General features: G+C 45.1%; 2 protein-coding genes across 5 annotated transcripts in view; both read right to left on the bottom strand.

The window, feature by feature from the left end:
* Positions 1-133: 133 nt before the first annotated feature.
* Positions 134-3542, bottom strand: Lsm10 (LSM10, U7 small nuclear RNA associated). Its single transcript, XM_047545710.1, has 2 exons — positions 3391-3542; positions 134-899 (listed from the first exon to the last, which is right to left on the bottom strand). Exon 2 carries the CDS (start codon positions 873-875, stop codon positions 504-506), a length of 372 nt encoding a protein of 123 aa, XP_047401666.1. The 5' UTR covers positions 876-899; positions 3391-3542; the 3' UTR covers positions 134-503.
* A 7370-nt stretch (positions 3543-10912) lies between these two features.
* Oscp1 (organic solute carrier partner 1) overlaps positions 10913-20244 on the bottom strand; it is a 31351-nt gene continuing 22019 nt past the window's right edge. Inside the window, exons 6-12 of one of the 4 annotated variants that reach the window (XM_047527240.1) lie at positions 16433-16536; positions 15561-15689; positions 14600-14669; positions 12801-12940; positions 11856-11919; positions 11694-11764; positions 10913-11629 (exon numbers count right to left, since the gene is read on the bottom strand). In XM_047527240.1, the coding sequence (XP_047383196.1) occupies positions 11527-11629; positions 11694-11764; positions 11856-11919; positions 12801-12940; positions 14600-14669; positions 15561-15689; positions 16433-16536 (681 nt within the window). In that variant the 3' untranslated portion in view covers positions 10913-11526. The remainder of the gene's footprint in view (positions 11630-11693; positions 11765-11855; positions 11920-12800; positions 12941-14599; positions 14670-15560; positions 15690-16432; positions 16537-20244) is intronic. The other 3 variants (XM_047527246.1, XM_047527252.1, XM_047527257.1) reach the window with 3 other exon arrangements.

Here is a 20244-nt window from a genome sequence, read left to right as displayed (position 1 = left end):
AAATCTGAATCTCTGAGTGTGGTAGGGATGATTCCAATGTGCAGCCAAGTTTGAGATACTGTGCCCTATTACACAGGGCCAACAGGAAGCCCAGCACACAGCAGGGAAAGCATGAGACGTGGACTTCTTTGTATCTAAGTTTAGTTTTATAAGAAAATGAACACAATTGCGAGCGAAATGGGGAATTAGAGGTGACTCAGGCCAAGTACATTTAATAATTCTCACTGGGAGAGGGCTGAACTATTTGACAGATTCCCTAAACTAGTAAACCAGAGACTTACATGCAAATGATCAAAAAGGGGGGTTGTCATCCACCCTAAGGCCTCAGGCAGACAGATAGGATTCTGGGTCCCAAGGAGTCTGAGAGGTGGAACCCTGTGAAAGGCAGTTGTGACAGGTGGTGTCTGTCGGACACCAGGTTCCAGGAAGGGAGGGATGACAGGGAGTTGGCTCAGAACACTGGAGGAACCTGAGTTGGCGTCGGAGCTTCCTGAGGGGCAGCCTCACTTATATTTTTTGGAGGGAAACTCTTGCCGGCCTTGCCCCTTGCTGCCAAAGTTGCGCACCCGGTGGATGATTTGCAGCTGCTCCTCAATGGTAGCGGTGATGTTCACGTTATCCGGGATGTGGACATATCGGACATTACGGCCTGTCACAAAGAGGTCATCCAGCTCAACCTGATGCCCCCAACGGTCCGTGTAGGTGACCTTGGCCAGGCGAATGTTCATGAAAGCATCCACGTTGTCAATGCGTCCGCGGGCCACACTCTCATCCCGCAGGTCCACAGTGGTTACCTGGCCCTGGAGGCCCTGTAACAGGATGATCAGGCTGTTCTCGGAGATGGTCCGTTCCTTCACCGAGTGGCTCACCGCCATTCTTCCACACTGGCTGGCTGCTGGCTGTGGGCAGGAGCACACAGATGGGAGGTGCATCAGGGGGTATACTGCCAACACACCTCCACCAGATCCTCAAACAAAGTTTCCAGCACAGACCTCCCCAAGCCTGACACCTCCCAGTTTTTGTGTCTGTAGACAAAGCTGCTTCACTGTCCTTGTCTCACAGAATCCTCAGGTCACCTTGCAAACCAAGGATTAATTATACTCATTTTATAAATGGGGAAAATATGGCTAGGAGTAAATCTTACAACAGCCACACAGCTGCTGAATGGAGATGCTGGTATTCAAATCCATAGCTGCCCGATCCCCAAGCCGTACACCAGTGGTTCTGAATCCTCACTGTACCATTTGAATCATCTAGTGAGTGTTTAACCTGGCCTCCACATTCCAGAGATTCTTATTCATTTGGTTAGTGGGGTGGGACCCCAGTGTCCTACTTTTTAAAAACTCTTTGGGTAATTCTAATGTGTGGACAAGGATGAGAACCACTACTCCAAAGCATACTTAAAGATGGGTGTGGTATTGCACACCTATGTTCCCAGCTACTTGGGAGGCTGAGACTAGAGTACAGAGTTCAAGCTCAACTGGGGTGCCATTGTGCACACCTGTAATCCTGGCAATGTGGGAGGCTGAGGCAGGAGGACCACAAGTCTGAAACCAGCCTCAGCAACTTAGCAAGACCCAGTCTCAGAAAAAAAAAAAAAAAGAGTTAGGGATGTAGCTCAGTGATAGAGTATCCCGGCTTCAGTCCCCAATACTAAACATGAAACAAAGAAAGAACAAAAAAAAGGGGGGTTTTTGAGCTGGGCATGGTGGCACACACCTGTAATTCCTGCTGCTCAGGAGGCTGAGGCAAGAGGACTGCAAGTTCAAAGCCAGCCTCAGCAAGTAGCAAGGCCCTAAGCAACTTAGTGAGACCCACCCTGTCTCAAAATAAAAAATAGAAAAAAGGACTGGGGATGTTGCTCAGTGGTTAAGCACCCCTGGGTTCAATCCCTGGTACCAAAAAAAAAAAAAAAAAAAAAAAAAAGTAGAGTTTGAGTCCAGCGTGGGTAACACAGCAAGACCCTGTCTCAAAAAGAGTGTAGTTTACATCCCTGCTATTCAAAATAAATGAAATAAAGGGAGGATGTCCATCTGCAACTAAAAAAAAAAAATCTTGTCACCATCTTAAAAAAAATGTTCTATGGACTAGCATCATCTGAGCATGTGTTAGAAACGCAAAATGTTCATCTTTCCCCAGGCCTATTGGAACAGAATTTTTTTTTTTTTTGGTGCTGAGGATTGAACCCAAGGCCTTGTGCATGTGAGACAAGCACTCTGCCTACTGAGTTACATCTGTAGCCCTAGAATCTATTTTTTTAAAAAAATTTTAGTTGTTAGATAGACACAATAACTTTATTTTTTTATGTCGTGCTGAGGATAGAACCCAGTACCTCACACGTTTAAGGCAAGTGCTCTACCACTGAACTACAGCCCCAGCCCAGAATCTGCATTTTAATCTGACCCCCAGATGAATTAGATGCATGTTAACATTTGGGAATCACTGGTTGACATCAGTTCTCAAAAGTTAGTGTGCATCAGAATTACCCAAAGGGCTTGTTAAATCACGGACTCCCAGTGGCTGACTCAGTGGGTCTGAGCTGGGCCCAGGGATGTGGATTTCTAACAAGTTCTCAGGTGATGTTGATGCCGCTGCTCTGGGGCCCATACTCTGAGAACTACTGGTCTATACTGTGCAAGTGCCATTAAGTAGAAAATTTAGGTAATTAATAGAAGAAAAAAAAAAAAAAAAAAGGTACATGAAGCGCACAGGTTTTAAGGTAGAGAAACTGAAACCTAGGATGGAATTCCCACTCCGCTCCTGACTCTGTAAACCTAGGACAGTTACTTAATGTCCCTGAACCTGTTTACACATTTATTAAACCACAGGCTACATAAGGCTACCAGAATCTCACTACATTGAAGACACTTTCTTTTGCTTTCAGCATTCCCTGATACTGGATTATCTAACTATGTCTTATCTAGCTCTCCGTTTCAGACCCTAAGTCCAAGGTGGTGGAACCTACTTTATGACCAAGGCTGTGCAGGTTAGCATTAGATGCGGCACTACTACTCCACTGATGAGGGGGTTGGGGGTTGGTCCACGGAAGGGTCCAAAGACCCGTACCCAGGGTTCAGCCTGACACTCGGATCAAGCAAGCGTTTGGGGCCGCCCCTGTGACTGCAAAGAGCAGTCACTGGAACTCGAGTCGGGCCCAGGCTCTAGGACAGGCTCTGACACTTCCTAGGAGGGAGAAACTGCGCCAGTCACTTGGCGTTTTGAAGCTTGACTGCCCCGCGGTAAAATGGGGACGCTGAGGCCGCTCTAGGCACACAGCAGAGGTGGTGGATGTGGGGCGAGCAGCTACTCCGCACACCGGGGAGAAGACGCTCCCCGGGCTCCCCCGCGATCCACCCCCGGGTTCCCACTACTCCGTCAACCCGAACCCACCGCGCGCGATTCCTTCCGCTTCCCGCGTCGCGGCCGAAGCCCGCCGGCGCCTAGCTGGGCTGCCTCCCGCCGCCGCAGCGCTGAGAAGCCATGGCAACCGCGGGCAGCCGGGGCGCGGGGCGCTGGGCTCGGACTACAGCTCCCAGGAGGCCGCGCGGCGCCGGGCGCCCCGACTCTCCCGCGCAGCCGCGGGCCGTGCTTCTGCGCATACTCACTGAGCGGTGCCGGGAATCAGGGACCTTCCCAGGCTCGCCTTCTGGAGCGGCGAGCGAGGTCTGCCGGCCGCGTGGGCTTACCGCGCTGCGGAGAGAAAGCCCATACGAAAACAAACCGGAAAAATAGGATAAACGTTCTTAAACTGATTACAATAGAGTGATGTGATCGTTCTGGGGGGCCGATCAGGAATGCCCTGAAGTGCCATTTGAACTGAGAAGAGGAGTTGAAGTCAACCTTGCAAAAACTAGAAGAGGAGCACTGCAATTAGAGGAAGAGTTTATACGAAGATTCTGGTGGAAATGACCCCCACAATGTGGGGGAAAACAGAAAGGCCAGTGAGGCCAGGGAGAGTGGCGTATCAAGAAGTCAGAGAGAAAGCAGGAGCCACAGCCTTTAGGACTTTGTAAGCCAAGGTCGAGTTGGCATTTCACGGTTAGGAGCAGCAGGTTTCGTAGTGCCTATGTTCTATCTGCTTCTTGTCGGTTGCTTGACTTCAGTATGTATGACTTCTGCTTCCTCATCTACCACTAGAAGTGCGTTGATAAGCTAGCAGAGAGTGACATTGTTTTATTTCCATTTTGAAAGGTCACTTTATAACCTTGAAAAAGTTGCTTCTCTTCTCTCAGCCTCAGTTTTCTCATTGGAAAATGAAAGCTAATGTCTATTTCAGAGAATTGTGAAGTTTTGCAAGATTTGAGTAACCCTCGTTAAGGTGTGAGAGCAACGTGGCACTTAGGACAAGCTTCAGAAATTAGTCTTCCATTTCTTCACTCTCTCCTTCATTGATTTCCATTTCCCTTGGAACCTGCCCTGTGACCACAGTTGGTCTCTAGTCCTAAAAATAAAATTTTCTCCTCCATGCAAGTTACTGTTCTCCAACCTTCCATAGTCAAACTTCTCAAGAGTGCTCCCTCTACCAGCACTTCCCCAGGTGTGAGTTCTGTTCCAGCTAATTTACCTGTGTGAGGCAGGAGTTCCTTAATACCCTTCAACCAGAATAACCTATCTGGAAGGATTGAATTCAGAAGCAGGTAGGAAAATCCAGCTGTCTTCTATCCTGACAGATATTTTTTTTGGGGGGGGGGTACTGGGGATTAAAACCCAGGGTCTTGTGGTTGTGCTCTACCAATTGAGATATATATATATCCCCAACCTCCCATGACAGATATTAATGACACTTGCAAAATTACAGAAGAATGTCACTCTTCTGAACAAGTTTTTTCTTTTGGAAAACAGTTATTTTTTGAACTCATGCTAAAAAGTTTATTATTTATGAAGGGTTCTGAGACTTGAGAAATTTGTGACCTGCTGCTCTGTACTGAGGGTTTCCACTTTCTTACACCAGTTACTCAACTCACTATAATCCAGCTTGTACTTCTAAGACTCTACTAACTTCTTTGGCAAAAATTACTGATGGTATTCTTGTTCATTAAACCTGTTATCCCCACTCCCTCGCCTTTTATTCTACAGTACTGGGACAGGGGATTGAACCCAGGGTCTCACACATGCTGGGAAGTGTTCTATCACAGAGCTATATTCCCAGCCCTTTTTGAGACAGGATCTTGCTAAGTTGCTCATGCTGGCTTTGAACTTGGAATCCTCCTGCCTCAACCTTCTGAGTTGCTGGAATTACAGGCATGTACCACTGTGCCTGACTCACAATAGATGATTTAAAGGCCAGATACTGCATTTGATCCTTATTAGCTATGAGGTGGGCTTATGGTTGAACTTGCATTATCAAATTTTAAATCTGGAACTAGTGACACAAGCCAGCAGGGTTTGTTGCTGCTCTGTCCTGGTGATTGTGTCATTTAGTGCCTCCTTCCTGGTGCTGGTACTGAAGTCCTTCCCTTGCTGCTTAAACTTCTTGGTTCCTTCATGGCCATTTTCTGATGGATTTCTAGTCTTCTTGATAACTCTTTGAGTTGCCTGTTGCCCTGGGAGTAAATTTCTTTTTTATATAAATACCTAGAATTGGTTTCAGTTTTTTTTTTTTAACTGAAAACCTTGACTAGGTTGGGGCCACTTGAAATGAGTTCATTTCAGGAGTCTTAGGTTTCTCTGTTCCCTTTAGATGAGCTATGTTTAGTTCTGTTTCTAATTGCAGAGGATCACAGATTCCTGAGAGTTAGGGTGGCCTCCCCAGGTGACCTGCTGTAATTGACCCTGTAGTGCCCAAATTTCCTCTGCAATATCTTACAGATGCCCCCTGACCTTTGCCTGAACTACTCCAGTGACTTGCCACTTGATCCTGTGCCCATTGGGCTACTATTTTTGTATTATATTTAATTTGAAAAGTTTCTTCTGTAATCCCAGCTATTCAGGAGAACAAGGCAGGAGGATTGCAAGTTTGAGGCCAGCCCAACTTTAGCAACTTAGCAAGACCCTGTCTCAAAATAAAAAAAGGGCTGGGAATGTATTTCAGTGGTAGAGCAACCCTGGGTTCAATTCCCAGTACCCCACCTCTGCCACACGAGTTCCTGTGTGTGTGTGTTTTCTTTTACAATGTCCAGCTACGTTGCTCAGGCTGACCTTGAACTCCTGGGCTCACATGATCCTTCTCCCTCAGTCTCTCTGGTACTGGAACTACAGGTATGTGCCACTGCATCAAGTTTCTTTATGCCCTCTGAAAATGAAGTAAAATAAATATGACTTCAGTTTAGACACTGAAGTGCCAGGTGTGGGACATTAGGGAAACAAGCCTGCAGCATGGGCCAGTGCAGAGGCAGTGATCGGAGGTGAAGGCAACTGTGAGAAAAAATAAGGCAAAGGCCGAGTGAGGTGTTGAATGCCTGTAATCCCAGCAACTCGGGAGGCTGAGACAGGAGGATTACAGGTTTGAGGCCAGCCTTAGCAACTTAGTGAGGCCCCAAGCAACTCAGTGAGACCCTGTCTTAAAATAAAAAATCGAAAGGGCTGGGATGTGGCTCAGTGATTTACCACCCCTGGGTTCAATCTCTGATACCAAAAGAAAAGAAAAAGAGATGCAAAAAAAATTTACAGAAGATTGCAAACTAAGTGTTGTAGGTATCATCAAACTCTAGGATCAGTGAAAGGGTGAGAATAAAGAACAGGGAGAGAGTGGAGAAGTGGGGTGACAGAGGGAGCTAAGGTAAGAAATGGAAAAGGCCAGGAATGAAATAAGGATCATTTGAATATGGACCTGGTCATTTTGACACGTTATTATTTTCATTTACCCTTTTGGTGCTGGGGATTGCACGGGGGGCCCTCATCACATGAAGCAAAGTGCATAAAGTACACGCTCTGTCCTGGAGCCGCAACCCCAAGCCCTCATTCTGACACTTTTTTAAATGGTCACCTCATACTTCTTATTACAAAAAACAACCCCCAGTCAGAAGGTACCAAGGAGAGAGAGGAGGCGTGATCAGAAAGCAATATGATTAGAAACACAAGAGTCAAAGATTGAGAGTGTTCTTTTTTTTTTTTTTTTTCCCCTTCAATGCTGGGGATCAAACCCAGGGCCTTGTGCATACAAGGCAAGCACTCTACCAACTGAGCTATCTTCCCAGCCTGAATGAGAGTGCTTTAGGCAGAAAAGTATTTCAGAAAGCCAAGTGGAATGGGGATGAGACCTGTGCAGTGACAGAAGTGGTGGGGGTTGAGGTGGGAGGGCAGGTGGGGCGGCAGGTGAGCAGCCAGACGAGTCAAGATGGAAAGAAGCCTCCATGCAGAAGCAGAGGCGAAGCGGGTGGTGGGAGCAGTTTGGTCAGGAGGAGGAGATGAGGCAGAGCACATAAAACAGGTGTTATCTCCTGCTTCATTGGAGCCTCAGCTGAGTCCAGTGTCTAGGCTTCCCCTGGAAACCCTGCTGGCCTCAACACTTAAGGGGGAAGTCAGGGAGCCTGGCGAGGGTAAAGGGCAGAGTGATCTGCACAGGCGAGGCCTGGGTTCTGACTCCTGCTCTGCTGGGACTGTGTTAGTGGCTGGGCAATGCAATCTGGAATCACATCTGCCTGGGAATGTTAATTTTTCATCAGAGGCACCACTGGCCAGAAACCAAAAGAATCCAGCGTGCGTGTGTGGGAGCACGGATGTGGCGATGGTGGGGAGTGTTAGGGTAGCCAGAGAATCTAAACTAATGTCCATCGGCCCTTGGACTGCCTCCTGCCTTCTCACTTGAAGAGCAGTGTCTTAGGATCTGAGCGTTTCCTCCATGTCCAGTCGCAGGCTATGCTGGGAAAAGCCTGCTGTGCAGGGGTTTCCCCATCCCAGTCTCTGCCTTTAACTGCCCCTGTCGGCTATCCAGGAAGTAGCTTTGGAGGAGTTTGCCAGGGCAAATTTTAAAGAGATTAAGGGGCAGGTAAAGGTTGTATTAGTTTTCAGATTTTAATTTAGGTTTTTAAGATTAGGTGTTATGCTAAGAAAAAAAATATATATATATATATTCTAAAATTTCCATTTGTCTTTCTATGATTTGTTTCTTGAACAGTGTGACTCTACACTGAACATAAACCAGAGTGACAAAGCAGATGGCTACAGAGCAGAGGCATATGCCTGAGGCATTTGATCCTGTGTAGAGCTGGCTCCTCTGGGATCTGGCTGTTATATATATATAACCAGATATATATATATATATATATATATATATATATATATATATATATATATATCTGGTTTTCTCTTTTTGGGATAGACATCTAAGGAAAAAAGTGAGTTTTACCTTTAAAAGTTTTTATTTTTAATTTTTTTTTTTTTTTTTTTTTTTTTTTTTGCAGTACTGGGGATTGAGCCACATTCCCAGCTTTTTTACTTTTTATTTTCAGACATTATTTTCTTGATAGTTTGCCCAACTTAGCCTGGACTTTGTGATCCTCCCACCTCAGCCTTCTGAGTCGCTGGGCTACCGGTATGTGCCACTATCCCTGGCTAAGAGTTGTTAGCTGTGCATGTGGACTTGGTTCGACATCTCTTTGAATTGAGGGATGAATACATTTCTCCCTTTTCCTGCCTCCTTCACTCTTTTTATTACTACGAACTTTGGGAGCCATTCAAGTCATTGGGCTTTTCCACAACTTTGCCTCACATAACCTCCGGGGCCTCCTAACCTTCTCAGGACAAGAGTGGAACAATTCGTAACTTAGTTGGGAAGAAGTTATAGTCACAGGAGAACTGAAAGGAAGTTCTAACTCCCAGGTCCCCTGTGGGGCAGGGCCTGGATGCTGTAGACTCACTCGCCTGGACAGCTGAAGTGGAGCCATTGAACTAGGTCTTTTTCTTTCTGGTGGCTGAAAGGACTGGGGCTTTGTGAAGATAACTGACCCCAGACAACATGGTGAGTGTGAGGCAGGAATAGGGATGGGCCCAGAGTGCTGTGTCCTGATTTTAACCGAAGAGCCTTCCCTAAAGTATTCTGGGCACTGTTGCATAAGACCCTTGCACCCCATTGGCCTGAGTTTAAATGAACACTGATGCATTGTTAGAACTTACCCACGTTTTAGGTAGAGGAATCCCTATCTTCTTGTCTTGTTTTGTTTTGATTCTTTGAGGTCTTGGGGATGGAAGCCCGGCCCTCCATCCCTGAGCTACATCCCAGCCAGTCTCCTTTCTTCTTGCCTCCTCCTGACTCTAGTGCTTTCCATGGTTGCCCTGAATCACCATGCAAATAAACTTGTTTTTCTCAATATTTGTGCAAGTCTATAGAGACATGAAACTCAAAGATTGCCTCACCACAGATCTGCCTCACAAGAGATCTGTATCTTGTTTATTTACTGAGAGGATGGATACATTTGAAACCACCAGCACTGCTCTGGGATAGAGGAGGGAGGAGGCTGCTGCTCTGGGCAGCTTGTGACCCAACTCCAAAGCCCAGGACATGCCCAGAGCAGACAGTGGGGTTCACAATAGTGGCAGCATGGAGGGAGCCAGGCTCAAAACAGGACAGAACTTTTCCTTTCACCTGCCACCCAGATTACTTCAAAGAGACTAATCAGAAGGCACTAGGAACATGTGCAGCATGGGTATTACAGCAAGAGAGGCTTCTCCTCCCAACAGAACTATTTCAGGGGGTGGGGGAGGTAGTATCTTCATAGATAAGGAAGTGTAACTTTAATGGGTGGGAAGCAATTTAAATTTATCTGGTAGCCAGGCATGGTGGTGCATGCCTGCCATCCCAGCAGCTTGGGAGGCCAGGGCAGGAGGATTGCAAGTTCAAGAGCCAACCTCAGCAACTTAGCAAGGTCCTGAGCTAAACTTAGTGAGACCCTATCTCAAACTAAAAAACACAAAATAAAAGGCTCAGAGGTTAAGTGCCTCAGTTCCCCCCTCAAAAAAATTTCTCTGGTGATTTACCTTTCTATATCCAAACCCTACACCTTGGGTCAATCGATGTGTAGCTTCCCTGCCCTCACATTTCAGAACTAAGTTGGTTCCCATTTTTCCCAGTGTGTGTAGGCCACAGCTGTCCCTGCAGTTGGCCCCAACTTAGGCAATGTCCTGCTCAGCTTAGTTTCTGTACTCCCCTCTGCCAATGTGGAAATTCCTTCCCTAGGAATGAAAGGCCCCTGATATTGCCTGACCTTGGACCACTGTTCCCCAGATCTGAGAGGGATTCAGTGGTGCAGGGCTGCTGCTGGCCTGAGATGGTGCATGCGGATCCCAAGGGAAGTGGCTCTGCGGGTCCACAGAAGGGAAAATGGCACCACATGCACCTCCCAAGCTCCCAACCTGAGGCTCTGACTCACCATCTGACTGATGGTGAGCAGAGGAGACAGATGTCACTGTACATCAGGCTGGCGTCTTTAGAAGGCAAGTACACTGAGTGGCTGAGGCAGCCTCTGGGGGTAAGGAGTACATAATGATGCTAAAAGGCGAACATCCTCTCGCTGCACATCTCCAAATGGGACAAAGCCACATGCACAGGCAGATGTGCAGAGAAGCACAGAGCCCCCCACGTGCCCTGCCTGAGCCCTGGCTGAGGGTGACTTCCACGGCCTACCTCACCCTGCCTTGGAGGTGACAGTTCTTAGAGAGCCAGGTGTTATGGTTTGGATGTGAGGTGTCCCCCAAAAGCTCACATGTGAGACAATGCAGGAAGGTCCAGCGGAGAAATGATTAGGTGATAAAGAGTCTTAACCCAGTGAATTGATCCCCGATGGGATTAATTGAACTGGTAGGGTGTGGCTGGAGGAGATTGGAATTGGGGCATGGCTTTGGGGTATAGATTTTGTATGTTTCTCTCTGCTTCCTGATGATGTGAGCTGTTTTCCTCTGCCTCGCTCTTCTACTGTGATGTTCAGCCTCACCTCGAGCCCTGAGGAATGGAGCTGGCCTTCTATGGACTAGGACCTCTGAAACTGTGAGCCCTCAAATAAACCTTTCCTCCTCTATAATTGTGCTGGTCAGATCATTTAGTCACAGCAGCAAAAAGCTGACTAAAATACCAGGTGAGGAAGGCTGTCTAAACTGGGCCCCATGAATTAAGGCAACTGCTTTTTCTTCTTATTTCAATCCATCTACATCCCAGAAAATGCTGACATTTTTGTTATGACTTAAGCATCTGTGAGATGTTGGTTCCTACAGGAGAGGTGAAGTCATAAACCTGAAAATGATCACAGGAATGACCCCTTACTGACTCTGGGCTTCAACCTCTGGCCCAGGATGCTTTGCATGGTTGCCACAGAATCAGAAATAAATGGGAAAGGTCTGGTTTCAATTCACAAATATATTTTTCTGGAGATATGTGTATGCGTGTGCCTTCAGGAGGGGTGCTGCTCCCTTTAGGGAGACCTGCGCAGCCCGTTACAACGTAAACAGGAACTACAGGTAACAGCCTCCTGCAGTGGGAAACTAGCAGCATCATTTTGGACTCTGGAGCCTTCTTTCCCAGGGGTCTTCATCAGGCAGCCCTCCGCCGAGGAGGAGGGAGGGCCGCACCTGATCAGCACCCCTATAACTCGTCCATCATGGCAAGCAAGTCATCCCCTTTGCTGGAGCTCTGCCGTGGCTGCTCTGCGATCTCAAACTCTCCCATGATCCGAGCCAGCTCTTCCTTTCGTTGCTGGTCCTATTAGAGAAACGGGGTGAGAGGGATGAAGAGATGTGTGGGCAGGGCTGCAGTAGGTACTTACTTCTTGGTCCCACCATTGGTATGCATTTCAGTTGCCCAGCTGTTTGTCAGAATGGGGACTTTAGTTACAGTCTGATTAGAGAGAAAAAAGGGGTCTTTGATGTTCAAGATTATTAAAGATGAGGGGAATAAGATTCAACCCTGTGAAATCCCCTGTACTCACCTGCATAGCTTGTATGTTGATAATTTCATAGGATAACTCTTCGGGCCTGGATAGTGCTGCGTGTCTAAATGGGATGGTAAAGAAAAGAGAACAAGGTCAGGGTTGTCTTCCTGCTAGCATTGCGAACTGAATCTTGATAATTTGGCACACTATTTTTTTTTTTCTGCTTTCTACCATTTCTCTTTACTTTTCCACTCCATCTCCAACCAATGTTCCTTATATCCCCGAAGGTCCTTTTATGTCTTTGAGCTGCTGTACACCCTACACTCTGCCAAGAATGTTTTCCCTCTCCCTCTGCTTGGCAAACTCCAACCCCTTCAATCTGCTGGTGCCAAAACAGTCACTGTGTCCTCAATGAGAGCATTCATGACATGGCACTGAAATGACTTAGACACTTCATTTTTTCCTTTAAGCTGGGAGGGTCCTGAGGAAAGGCTCTAGGTTTTGCCCTTCAGCTTTGTGATCCCAACACTTAACAGAGTGCCTGTCACACAGAAGTAAATGAAAGAAGTTACTGAAGTGAACAGAGGAGGAGAAGGCAGCCTCTATCTCACATGAGGTACGGCATGTAGAAGTGCTTGTCAACTGAAACACTGTACAAACTTGGAGAATCACTACTGCTGTTGGTTTGGGTGAGGCTGTCAAACTTCAAAGACACTCAACTTCTCTAGTTTCCTAACAAACTTTTCTTAGTACCATCATTTTGGCTTCTGATATTTCTTGTTTATCTATGCTCTGGTAAGTTAAACATTAGCACTTTTTTTCCCGAATATTCCAGAAGGTTCAGGCTATTTACTACTTTAACTAGGTTTTGAATTTGTTGGTATTTCATTTGTGACCCTTATATCTGTATTTATATGTGTCATTAGTTTGTAATTGTCATGTTTAGGTTCTTATCACACATGGGATTTTTATATGTCTGTAAAGAACAGGTTTAAAACATACTCCTCCTCTTCATCAGTGGTAAAGAGATTCAGTCGGAATCCTGGCTCTGGGCCACTGGGTTTCTTGATCTCCATCCCTCCCATCAGCCTGGCCAGGAAATTCAGCTCTTCTTTAGCAAGAGGATTTGGAACGATGTTTTCCTGCAGAAACAATTGCATGGTTTGTAGCCACATGAAGGTGATCGTATTTCCTGCTAAGGCCCCAAAGACCCATGGAGGTATTATTAACAAACAAACAAACAAACAAAAACTGTTTATTCCTGGGTCCAACTAAAAGCTTACCAAGCAAACTTAACCAAAAGAAAATTAATCCAGGGGCTGTAGCTCAGTGGTAGAACGTCTGCCTAGCACGTGTAAGGCACTGAGTTCTATCCTCAGCACCACATAAAAAAATAAATAAACTAAATAAAGTTTAAAAAAAAAAGAAAAAAGAAAATTAATCCATGTCAGCAGTAGAGGATATCTAATGATGCAGCAAACCAGAGATTTTTATTCTTTCAAGATGAGTTGAAGTTCCCACGGATCTATACTTCTCCTCAGACTACCTTCCTCCTTGGGGGCGAGAACACTGCTTCCTCTTAAACTCAGCCTACTTCCCTCAGTATCACAAGTGGCTCTCCAGTTTTAAGGGCACCATTCCTGAGGAGCTCCCACACTGCCCTCTGATGGTGAGCGTTAGGAACATACCCTTGAAGCCATTCCCTCCTCTCACTGTCCTTACCCCACTTCAGCCTTCCTGCCCAACTCTGGCAATCTTTGATCCACAGTCATCAGTTACTTAAAATATAGTTCTTGTCTCATTTATCACTTACTTGAACAAACCCCTCTGACTTCCGTTTAAAGAACAAAGCCAACTCTCCCTAATCAGGCCCCATTGTCCCTGTCTAGTGCCATCTCTGCCCCCTGCTCAAGGATGCTCTGATCTAGCCATGTGGGGACACGCTGCCTCCCTGCTTCCCCCTCAGGATGCTCTTTTGCTCCTCTGTGCTGTCGCTCATCCTGTAACCTCCAGCTGCATGATCCTTTCTCCTCCTCGGCAGTTTAGCATTTTACCCACTCTGGAGCCCCACTTCAATGTCACCTCCTCTGAGAAAGAAGACTTCTGGATCCCTGTCCCCTGTCCCCCACCCTGCTGGACAGAACACATTTTCTTCTGGCACAGAATACCCAGCAAGCTCATCTTCCACCTCAGTCTAGTTATTTGTTCCTGTTGCTGTCTTTCCCAGGGAACTAAACCACGAGCTCCCTCAGGATGGGACCACAATTTCGTCAGCTTTATATCCCTGGGTCCCCAGCCCAGAGAGGCAGTTCAATAAATGTTCACTTAATAATTGACTATTCCATGATTTGTCCCTTAGCTCACTGGTATCTATTAGAGAAAATTTGTAAAGATGGAATTCAGAGACCAAAAACCCCATTTTGAACTTAGCTACCATATCATTACATAGAGAAGCGCTGAAGAGGGACGTTTTAATGATTAGCATACACACAAGTGCTGGACTCTGTAACTGCAGACCTAGTGACACTGGCACAATGCTATTTCACATGTCCTGGTGTGTGGTTCCTGCTTAATTATGGTGGTTGAACCAAGCCTAAAATTACCTAATTAGTCAGATCACTGGAAGGCTCCATGAACAGCTACAATTAAAAACCTGTATGCTTATAAGGCTGAGTGAAGAAGATTGCAAACAATGAGGGAAATCCTGGCTGGTTTGAAAATCTAGAGTTCCCACCCTTCTCCCATGCTGACTCCTGTACCTAGAAAGAAGCAGGAAGGGAAGGAGGGAGGCAGAAGCTCACCTGTGTCTGTGAGGTTAAGTTCTTTGATGCTCCAGACATATGGGTTTCCACAGGCCGGTTTACACTGTACCTGTTATCAACAGAAAATGGTGATGTTATCTAGTCCCTTTTCACTGACTTCCTTCTGACTTGGAAATACAGTTCATAGCTTTTATTTTTATTTATTTATTTTTTACTTTGGTACTAGGGATTGAACTCAGGGGCGCCCTACCACTGAGCCACATCCCCAGCCCGTTTTATTTTTTATTTTGAGACAGGGTCTTTCTCAGTTGCTTAGGCCCTCACTAAATTGCTGATGCTGGTTTTGAACCTGAGATCCTCCTGCCTCAGCCTCCCCAGGCATAACTTTTGAGACCGTAAATGGCATTCAGAAAGGTGCTTTGAGTACAGAATACAACCTAGTGCTAGCCAGTCAGATTTCACTTTGTTCCAAAGAAAAATACTAGGGAAGCTGTGTGGAAAATCTTCCTCTTGTATCACTGAAGACATGTAGCACTGGGGGCGGTGGCTTGGGAGGCTGATGCAGGAAGATCTCAAGTTCAAAGCCATTCTCAGCAATTTAGGGAGGCCCTAAGCAACTTAGTGAGGCCCTGTCTCAAAAAATAAAAAGAGCTGGTGCTGGGGACCAGTGGTTAAGTGTCCCTGGGCTCAATCCCTGGTACAAAAAAAAGAAAAAAAAAAAAAAAAGACATGTAACATTACATGAAGACTGTGTTTCTGGATTTCCATAGGAAGGGAGCCTTTGGCTCTTCTCTTCCATGACTTTAAGTGTACATGTCTTTTTGACCTGTTGATTGCCTTATGCTTGTGAATGGTCTTAGGAAAAGCCAGGGCCCTGCATGCCCTTATCTAGAGAAATTACTACGGTTGTCAGCAGGAATTTGCGTAGTAGAAGTCAGGTTGATTTTTTAAGTGACCTTCCTTGGACTAGAGTTCATTTAGGAAGGGAGAACTTGCTTACATGTTAGTTCCCAGTTTCAAGACTCGATCTCCATAAAGTTCAAAAGAAGCTTCTTTGGGTGCAGAGACATAGTTTCCACCATGCTTGAATTCTGTCTTCTTCACTTCTTCACCTTTGTTGTTGAACATTCTGAAATACAAAGTATGATATGATGGAATGTTCTGCAAGCTTGGGTAATCCTGGAGGCTCCCTTATTCTTTTTTAAAAATGGTTCTATTATACATGACAGCACAATGCATTTTGATTCATTGTACACAAATGGAGTGCAACTTTTCATTTCTCTAAAGTCACACCATTCTTATTCTTTTTATTATGGGACAAAAAGGAATTTATGCACTTCTTTGAAATAAACATAATATAGTGACAATAATATCCATTGAACATATATTATATGCCCAGTGCCATGTAAGCACTTTAGAGCATGATTATCTTACATCCTCATAGCAGCCATTTAAGATGAGAAAATGAATCCTGGGGAACTGGGTGCCTTGCCTCAAGCTCTTCTGCTAAGGAGGAAAGCTAGGATTAGATCCTGACCTTTTTATTTTGTGATACTGGCAACCCAGGGGTGCTCTACCACTGAAACCCAGCCCCAATCCTTTTAATCTATTATTTTGAGACAGAATCTCACTAACTTGTGGAGGCTGACCTCCAACTTGCAATCCTCCTGCCTCAGTCTCCTGAGTTGTTGGAATTATAGGCATGTGCCATGGTGCCTTGACTGACCTCCTTGGTAGCTAAGCTTTCCTGAATTCAGGAAGGGCAGGGTGAACAGAGCCTGAGGGCTCAGCAGTGCCTCATTCTATGTGGGACCCACATTCTGGTTTCCTGGCACCTCTAGTGTTGTTGGATAATTATTGTTGCGAATTCACCTGATGAGTCCAGGAACTTCAGTTCCCCAGGGAACAGGTCCAGACACTGGCAACACAAAGCGACCATTAGAATTTTGAACTTTGTCCTTTAGAAATATGGACACCTGGAAAAAATATATTTAATGTCATTTTTATGAATATGTTTTCATAGACATAAATATTCTGAGGATGGAAAGTGTGTAATGGTTTGGGGATGTTACCTTGTGAGTTTATAATACTGAGAACTCCTATAAATAACATGCACAGTTATGATGGTTTTACAAGCAGGACTACTTTTGAATGGTATAGTACACCTTCCAGGTGAGTCATATTACCCCATTTTAAAGATGAGGAAGCTGCAGTTCAGAGTACACTGACTTGCCCAAAGAGAGCATGAAGAGGTCGGGCTGGGATTCAAAGCCAAGGCTGACTCCAAATTCCACACCCATTCCTTGGCTGCCTGCTCACTTTGCATGAAGCTATGAGCCTTGTGTTGTAAGAACCTCAATATTGCCATTTCATAGAGGAGGAATTGGCTTTCAGAGGTTAGGATAGCCAGCTCTCTCGCCTCTGACTGGATCCGGAGCTCTTAGCCTGCTGAGAAGTGGAGGCTGGAGCAGGGTGGGTCCAGGTCTTTTTCAAGGCTGGAAACACATTATGCATTTCTACTCCCTGTTTGTTATTCTCTGTTGAGCTTTTGCCCATTCAGTTTAAACCCAAATAAAGATTGTAGCAGTTAATCAGTTTTACTGGGTCTTAGCTTTCTCATCTGTAAAACGAGAGATAAACTTGAAGTCCCCTTCCAGTTCTACAGTTCTGCAAATTTCTATTAGTAACATCAAGAATAAGCCTCTGTTGGGGGCAAGGCAGGAAAATGCATGGTGTTAAGATCTGTAGGCTGGCAGTGTGGCACACTGATTACTAGACTGTCTGGGCTCAGCTATCCTTGGGCCCCTTCTTGGTTCGAGGTTTCTGTTTTCTTAATCCCCTTCCTTTTTTGATACTGGGGGTTGAACCCAGGGCCTCAAACGTGATAAGCATGTGCTTTATGCCCACGTCCTGCCCTGATCTTGTTTTCTTTTGTAGGTGACATAATCTTTCTGTGTATATATTTTCTCATTGGTAAACTGGGAGTAATAATAGAGTCTAATCAATGGGTTGGTATGACAGTTAAACCAGATAATGTATAAAAAGCAGAGCCTGGGGCTGGACAGCACCGTTGGGACGGTCTGCTTGTGGCAGGAGGTGCAGCCCCTCTGCAGACATCCGCTGTGGGGTGGCTGTCGCTCTCCACCCTTTCTTTCCCAGTGATCTCATCCAGTCCCATACTCCAGGGTGCACCTCTTGTGTTGATGGCTTCCACACTTCAAGCTCCCACTCAGCCTCCTTTCTTGGACACCTGACTCACCATCCCTTGCCTGTTAGACATGTCCACCATAAGTTTCCACCGAGTGCACCTCAGATTCATGCTGCTCAGGAAAAGACTCACCTTCGTCTTCCCCAAGCTGGTCCTCTGGAATTCCCAGGCTCAGCCAGTGACACCACCAGATCACCAAGTCAGCAATCTGAGCCCCACTCCCATCACCTCCCCTGATCTATGCAGCTGCCATGCCCTGTCAATCTAACAACCATCCTTTGTAACGGACTCTTCCTCTCCCAACGACTGCTCCCTACTGCAGGCCTTTGTCATCTGCTGGAATGGTAGGAGCCTCCTACTGTCTCCTTGCCTTCCTTCCTCCTGTTTTAATGCATCCTCCATTCTGCTGTGAAAGAGACCCTCTACACTTACATGCCATCATGTCCAGCTCCTACTTAAAATCGTTCACCAGCTCTCTGCTATGTGCTAGATCACATGCAGCTGGCCCTGTCCCTCTGTGCAGCCAAGTTCCTGAATCCTGGGCCCCTCACACTTACTCTGGCACCTCTCCTCTCCCATGTCAGGCAGTCACATGCCTTGGTGCATAACTGAGCCAGTGCCTTCTGCCTAGGGTGCCTTTTTTTTTTTTTAACATTCTTCTTTTTTATTGTATTAGAGATTTATAGTTATACATGGTGGTTGGGTTCATCCCACAAACTCACACATGGATGGAAATCAGTTTCAGTTCCTGATCCCCTCCTTTTCCCTCCCGTTCTCCCTCCCCTCTCCCTTTTCCTTCCTCTACTCTACTAGACTTCCTTTTGTTCATTTATTAATTTTTTATTTGATTGGTTCTTTATGTTATCCTATCCTTCTCTTCCCCCTTTCCTTTATTTTACTCTAGCTTCCACACATGAGAGAAAACATTCGACCTTTGAGTTTCTGAGTTTGGCTTATTTCACTTAGCACGATATTCTCCATTTCCATCCATTTACTGGCAAATGCCATAATTTCATTCTTTTTTATTTATGACTGAGTAAACTTCATTGTACATATACACCATAATTTCTTAATTCATTTGTATATTGATGGGCATCTGGGTTGATTCCATAATTTAGTTATTGTGAATTATACTGCTGTAAACATTGATGTGGCTGTGTCACTGTAGTATGTGGATTTTAGATCTTCTAGGAAAATACTGAGGAGTGGGAGAGCTGGGTCATACAGTGGTTCCATCCATAGTTTTTTGAGGAATCTCCACACTGCTTTCTAGAGTGGTTGTACTAGTCTGCAGTCCCACCAACAATGCTCAAGTGTACCTTTCTCCTGGCAAACTTGCTGGCATTTATTGTTGTTCATATTCTTGATCTTTCCCATTCAAACTGGAATGAGATGAAATCTTACTGTAGTTTTGATTTGCATTTCTCTAATTGTTAGAGATGTTGAAAATTTTTTCATATATTTGTTGGCCATTTGTATTTCTTCTTTTGAGAAGTTTCTGTTTAGTTCTTTTGCCCATTTATTGATTGGGTTATTTGGTTTTTTTGGCGTTAAGTTTTTTGAGTTCTCATATATTCTGGATATTAATCCTCTGTTGGAAGAGTAGCTGGCCAAGGTTTTCTCCCATTCCGCAGGCTCTCTCTTCATACTTTTAGTCATTTCCTTTGCTGTGCAGAAGCTTTGTAGCTTGATGACATCCCACTTATTGATTCTTGGTTTTATTTCTTGTACTTTGGAGGTCTTGTTAAGGAAGTTGGTGCCAGCACCCATATGATGGAGTGTTAACCCTATGTTTTCTTCTAGTAGTTGTAAAGTTTCTGGTCTAATTCCTAAGTCTTTGACCCACTTCAATTTGCGTTTTGTGCAGGGTGAAAGATAGGGTTCTAGTTTAATTTTTCTATATAGAGCTATCCAGTTTTCTCAGCACTGTTTGTTAAAAAAGACTTTTCTCCAAAATATATTTTTGGCACATTTGTCAAATATCAGACAGCAGTAGGTATGTGGATTTGTCTCTGTGTCTTCTTTTCTATTGGTCTACATGTCTATTTTAATGCCAATACCATGCTGTTTTTGTTACTATAGCTCTGTAGTATAATTTCAGATTATGTATTGTTATGCCTCCAACTTTGCTTTTCTTGCTTTGGCTGTTCTGAGTCTCTTATTTTTCAAATGAATTCAAGAATTGTTTTTTCTAATTCTGTGAAGAATGTCATTGGTATTTTGATGATGACTGCATTAAATCTGTATATTGCTTTTGGTAATATGGCTGTTTTGACAATATTGATTCTGCCTATCTAAAAACATGGGATGTCTTTCCATCATCTAATGTCATCTTCAATTTCTTTCTTCAGTGTTCTATAATTTTATTTGTAGAGCTCTTTTACTTCCTTGGTTAGATTCCCAGGTATTTAATTTTATTTTTTTGAGGTTACTGTGAACGGGATGGTTTTCCTGATTTCTTTCTTGGCTGAGTCAC

The sequence above is a fragment of the Sciurus carolinensis genome, chromosome 1 (genome assembly GCF_902686445.1).
Source record: "Sciurus carolinensis chromosome 1, mSciCar1.2, whole genome shotgun sequence".
In the NCBI taxonomy this organism is placed as follows: Eukaryota; Metazoa; Chordata; class Mammalia; order Rodentia; family Sciuridae; genus Sciurus; species Sciurus carolinensis.
The sequence above is the reverse complement of the archived record's forward strand: the minus strand, read 5'-3'. Positions and strand labels throughout refer to the sequence as shown.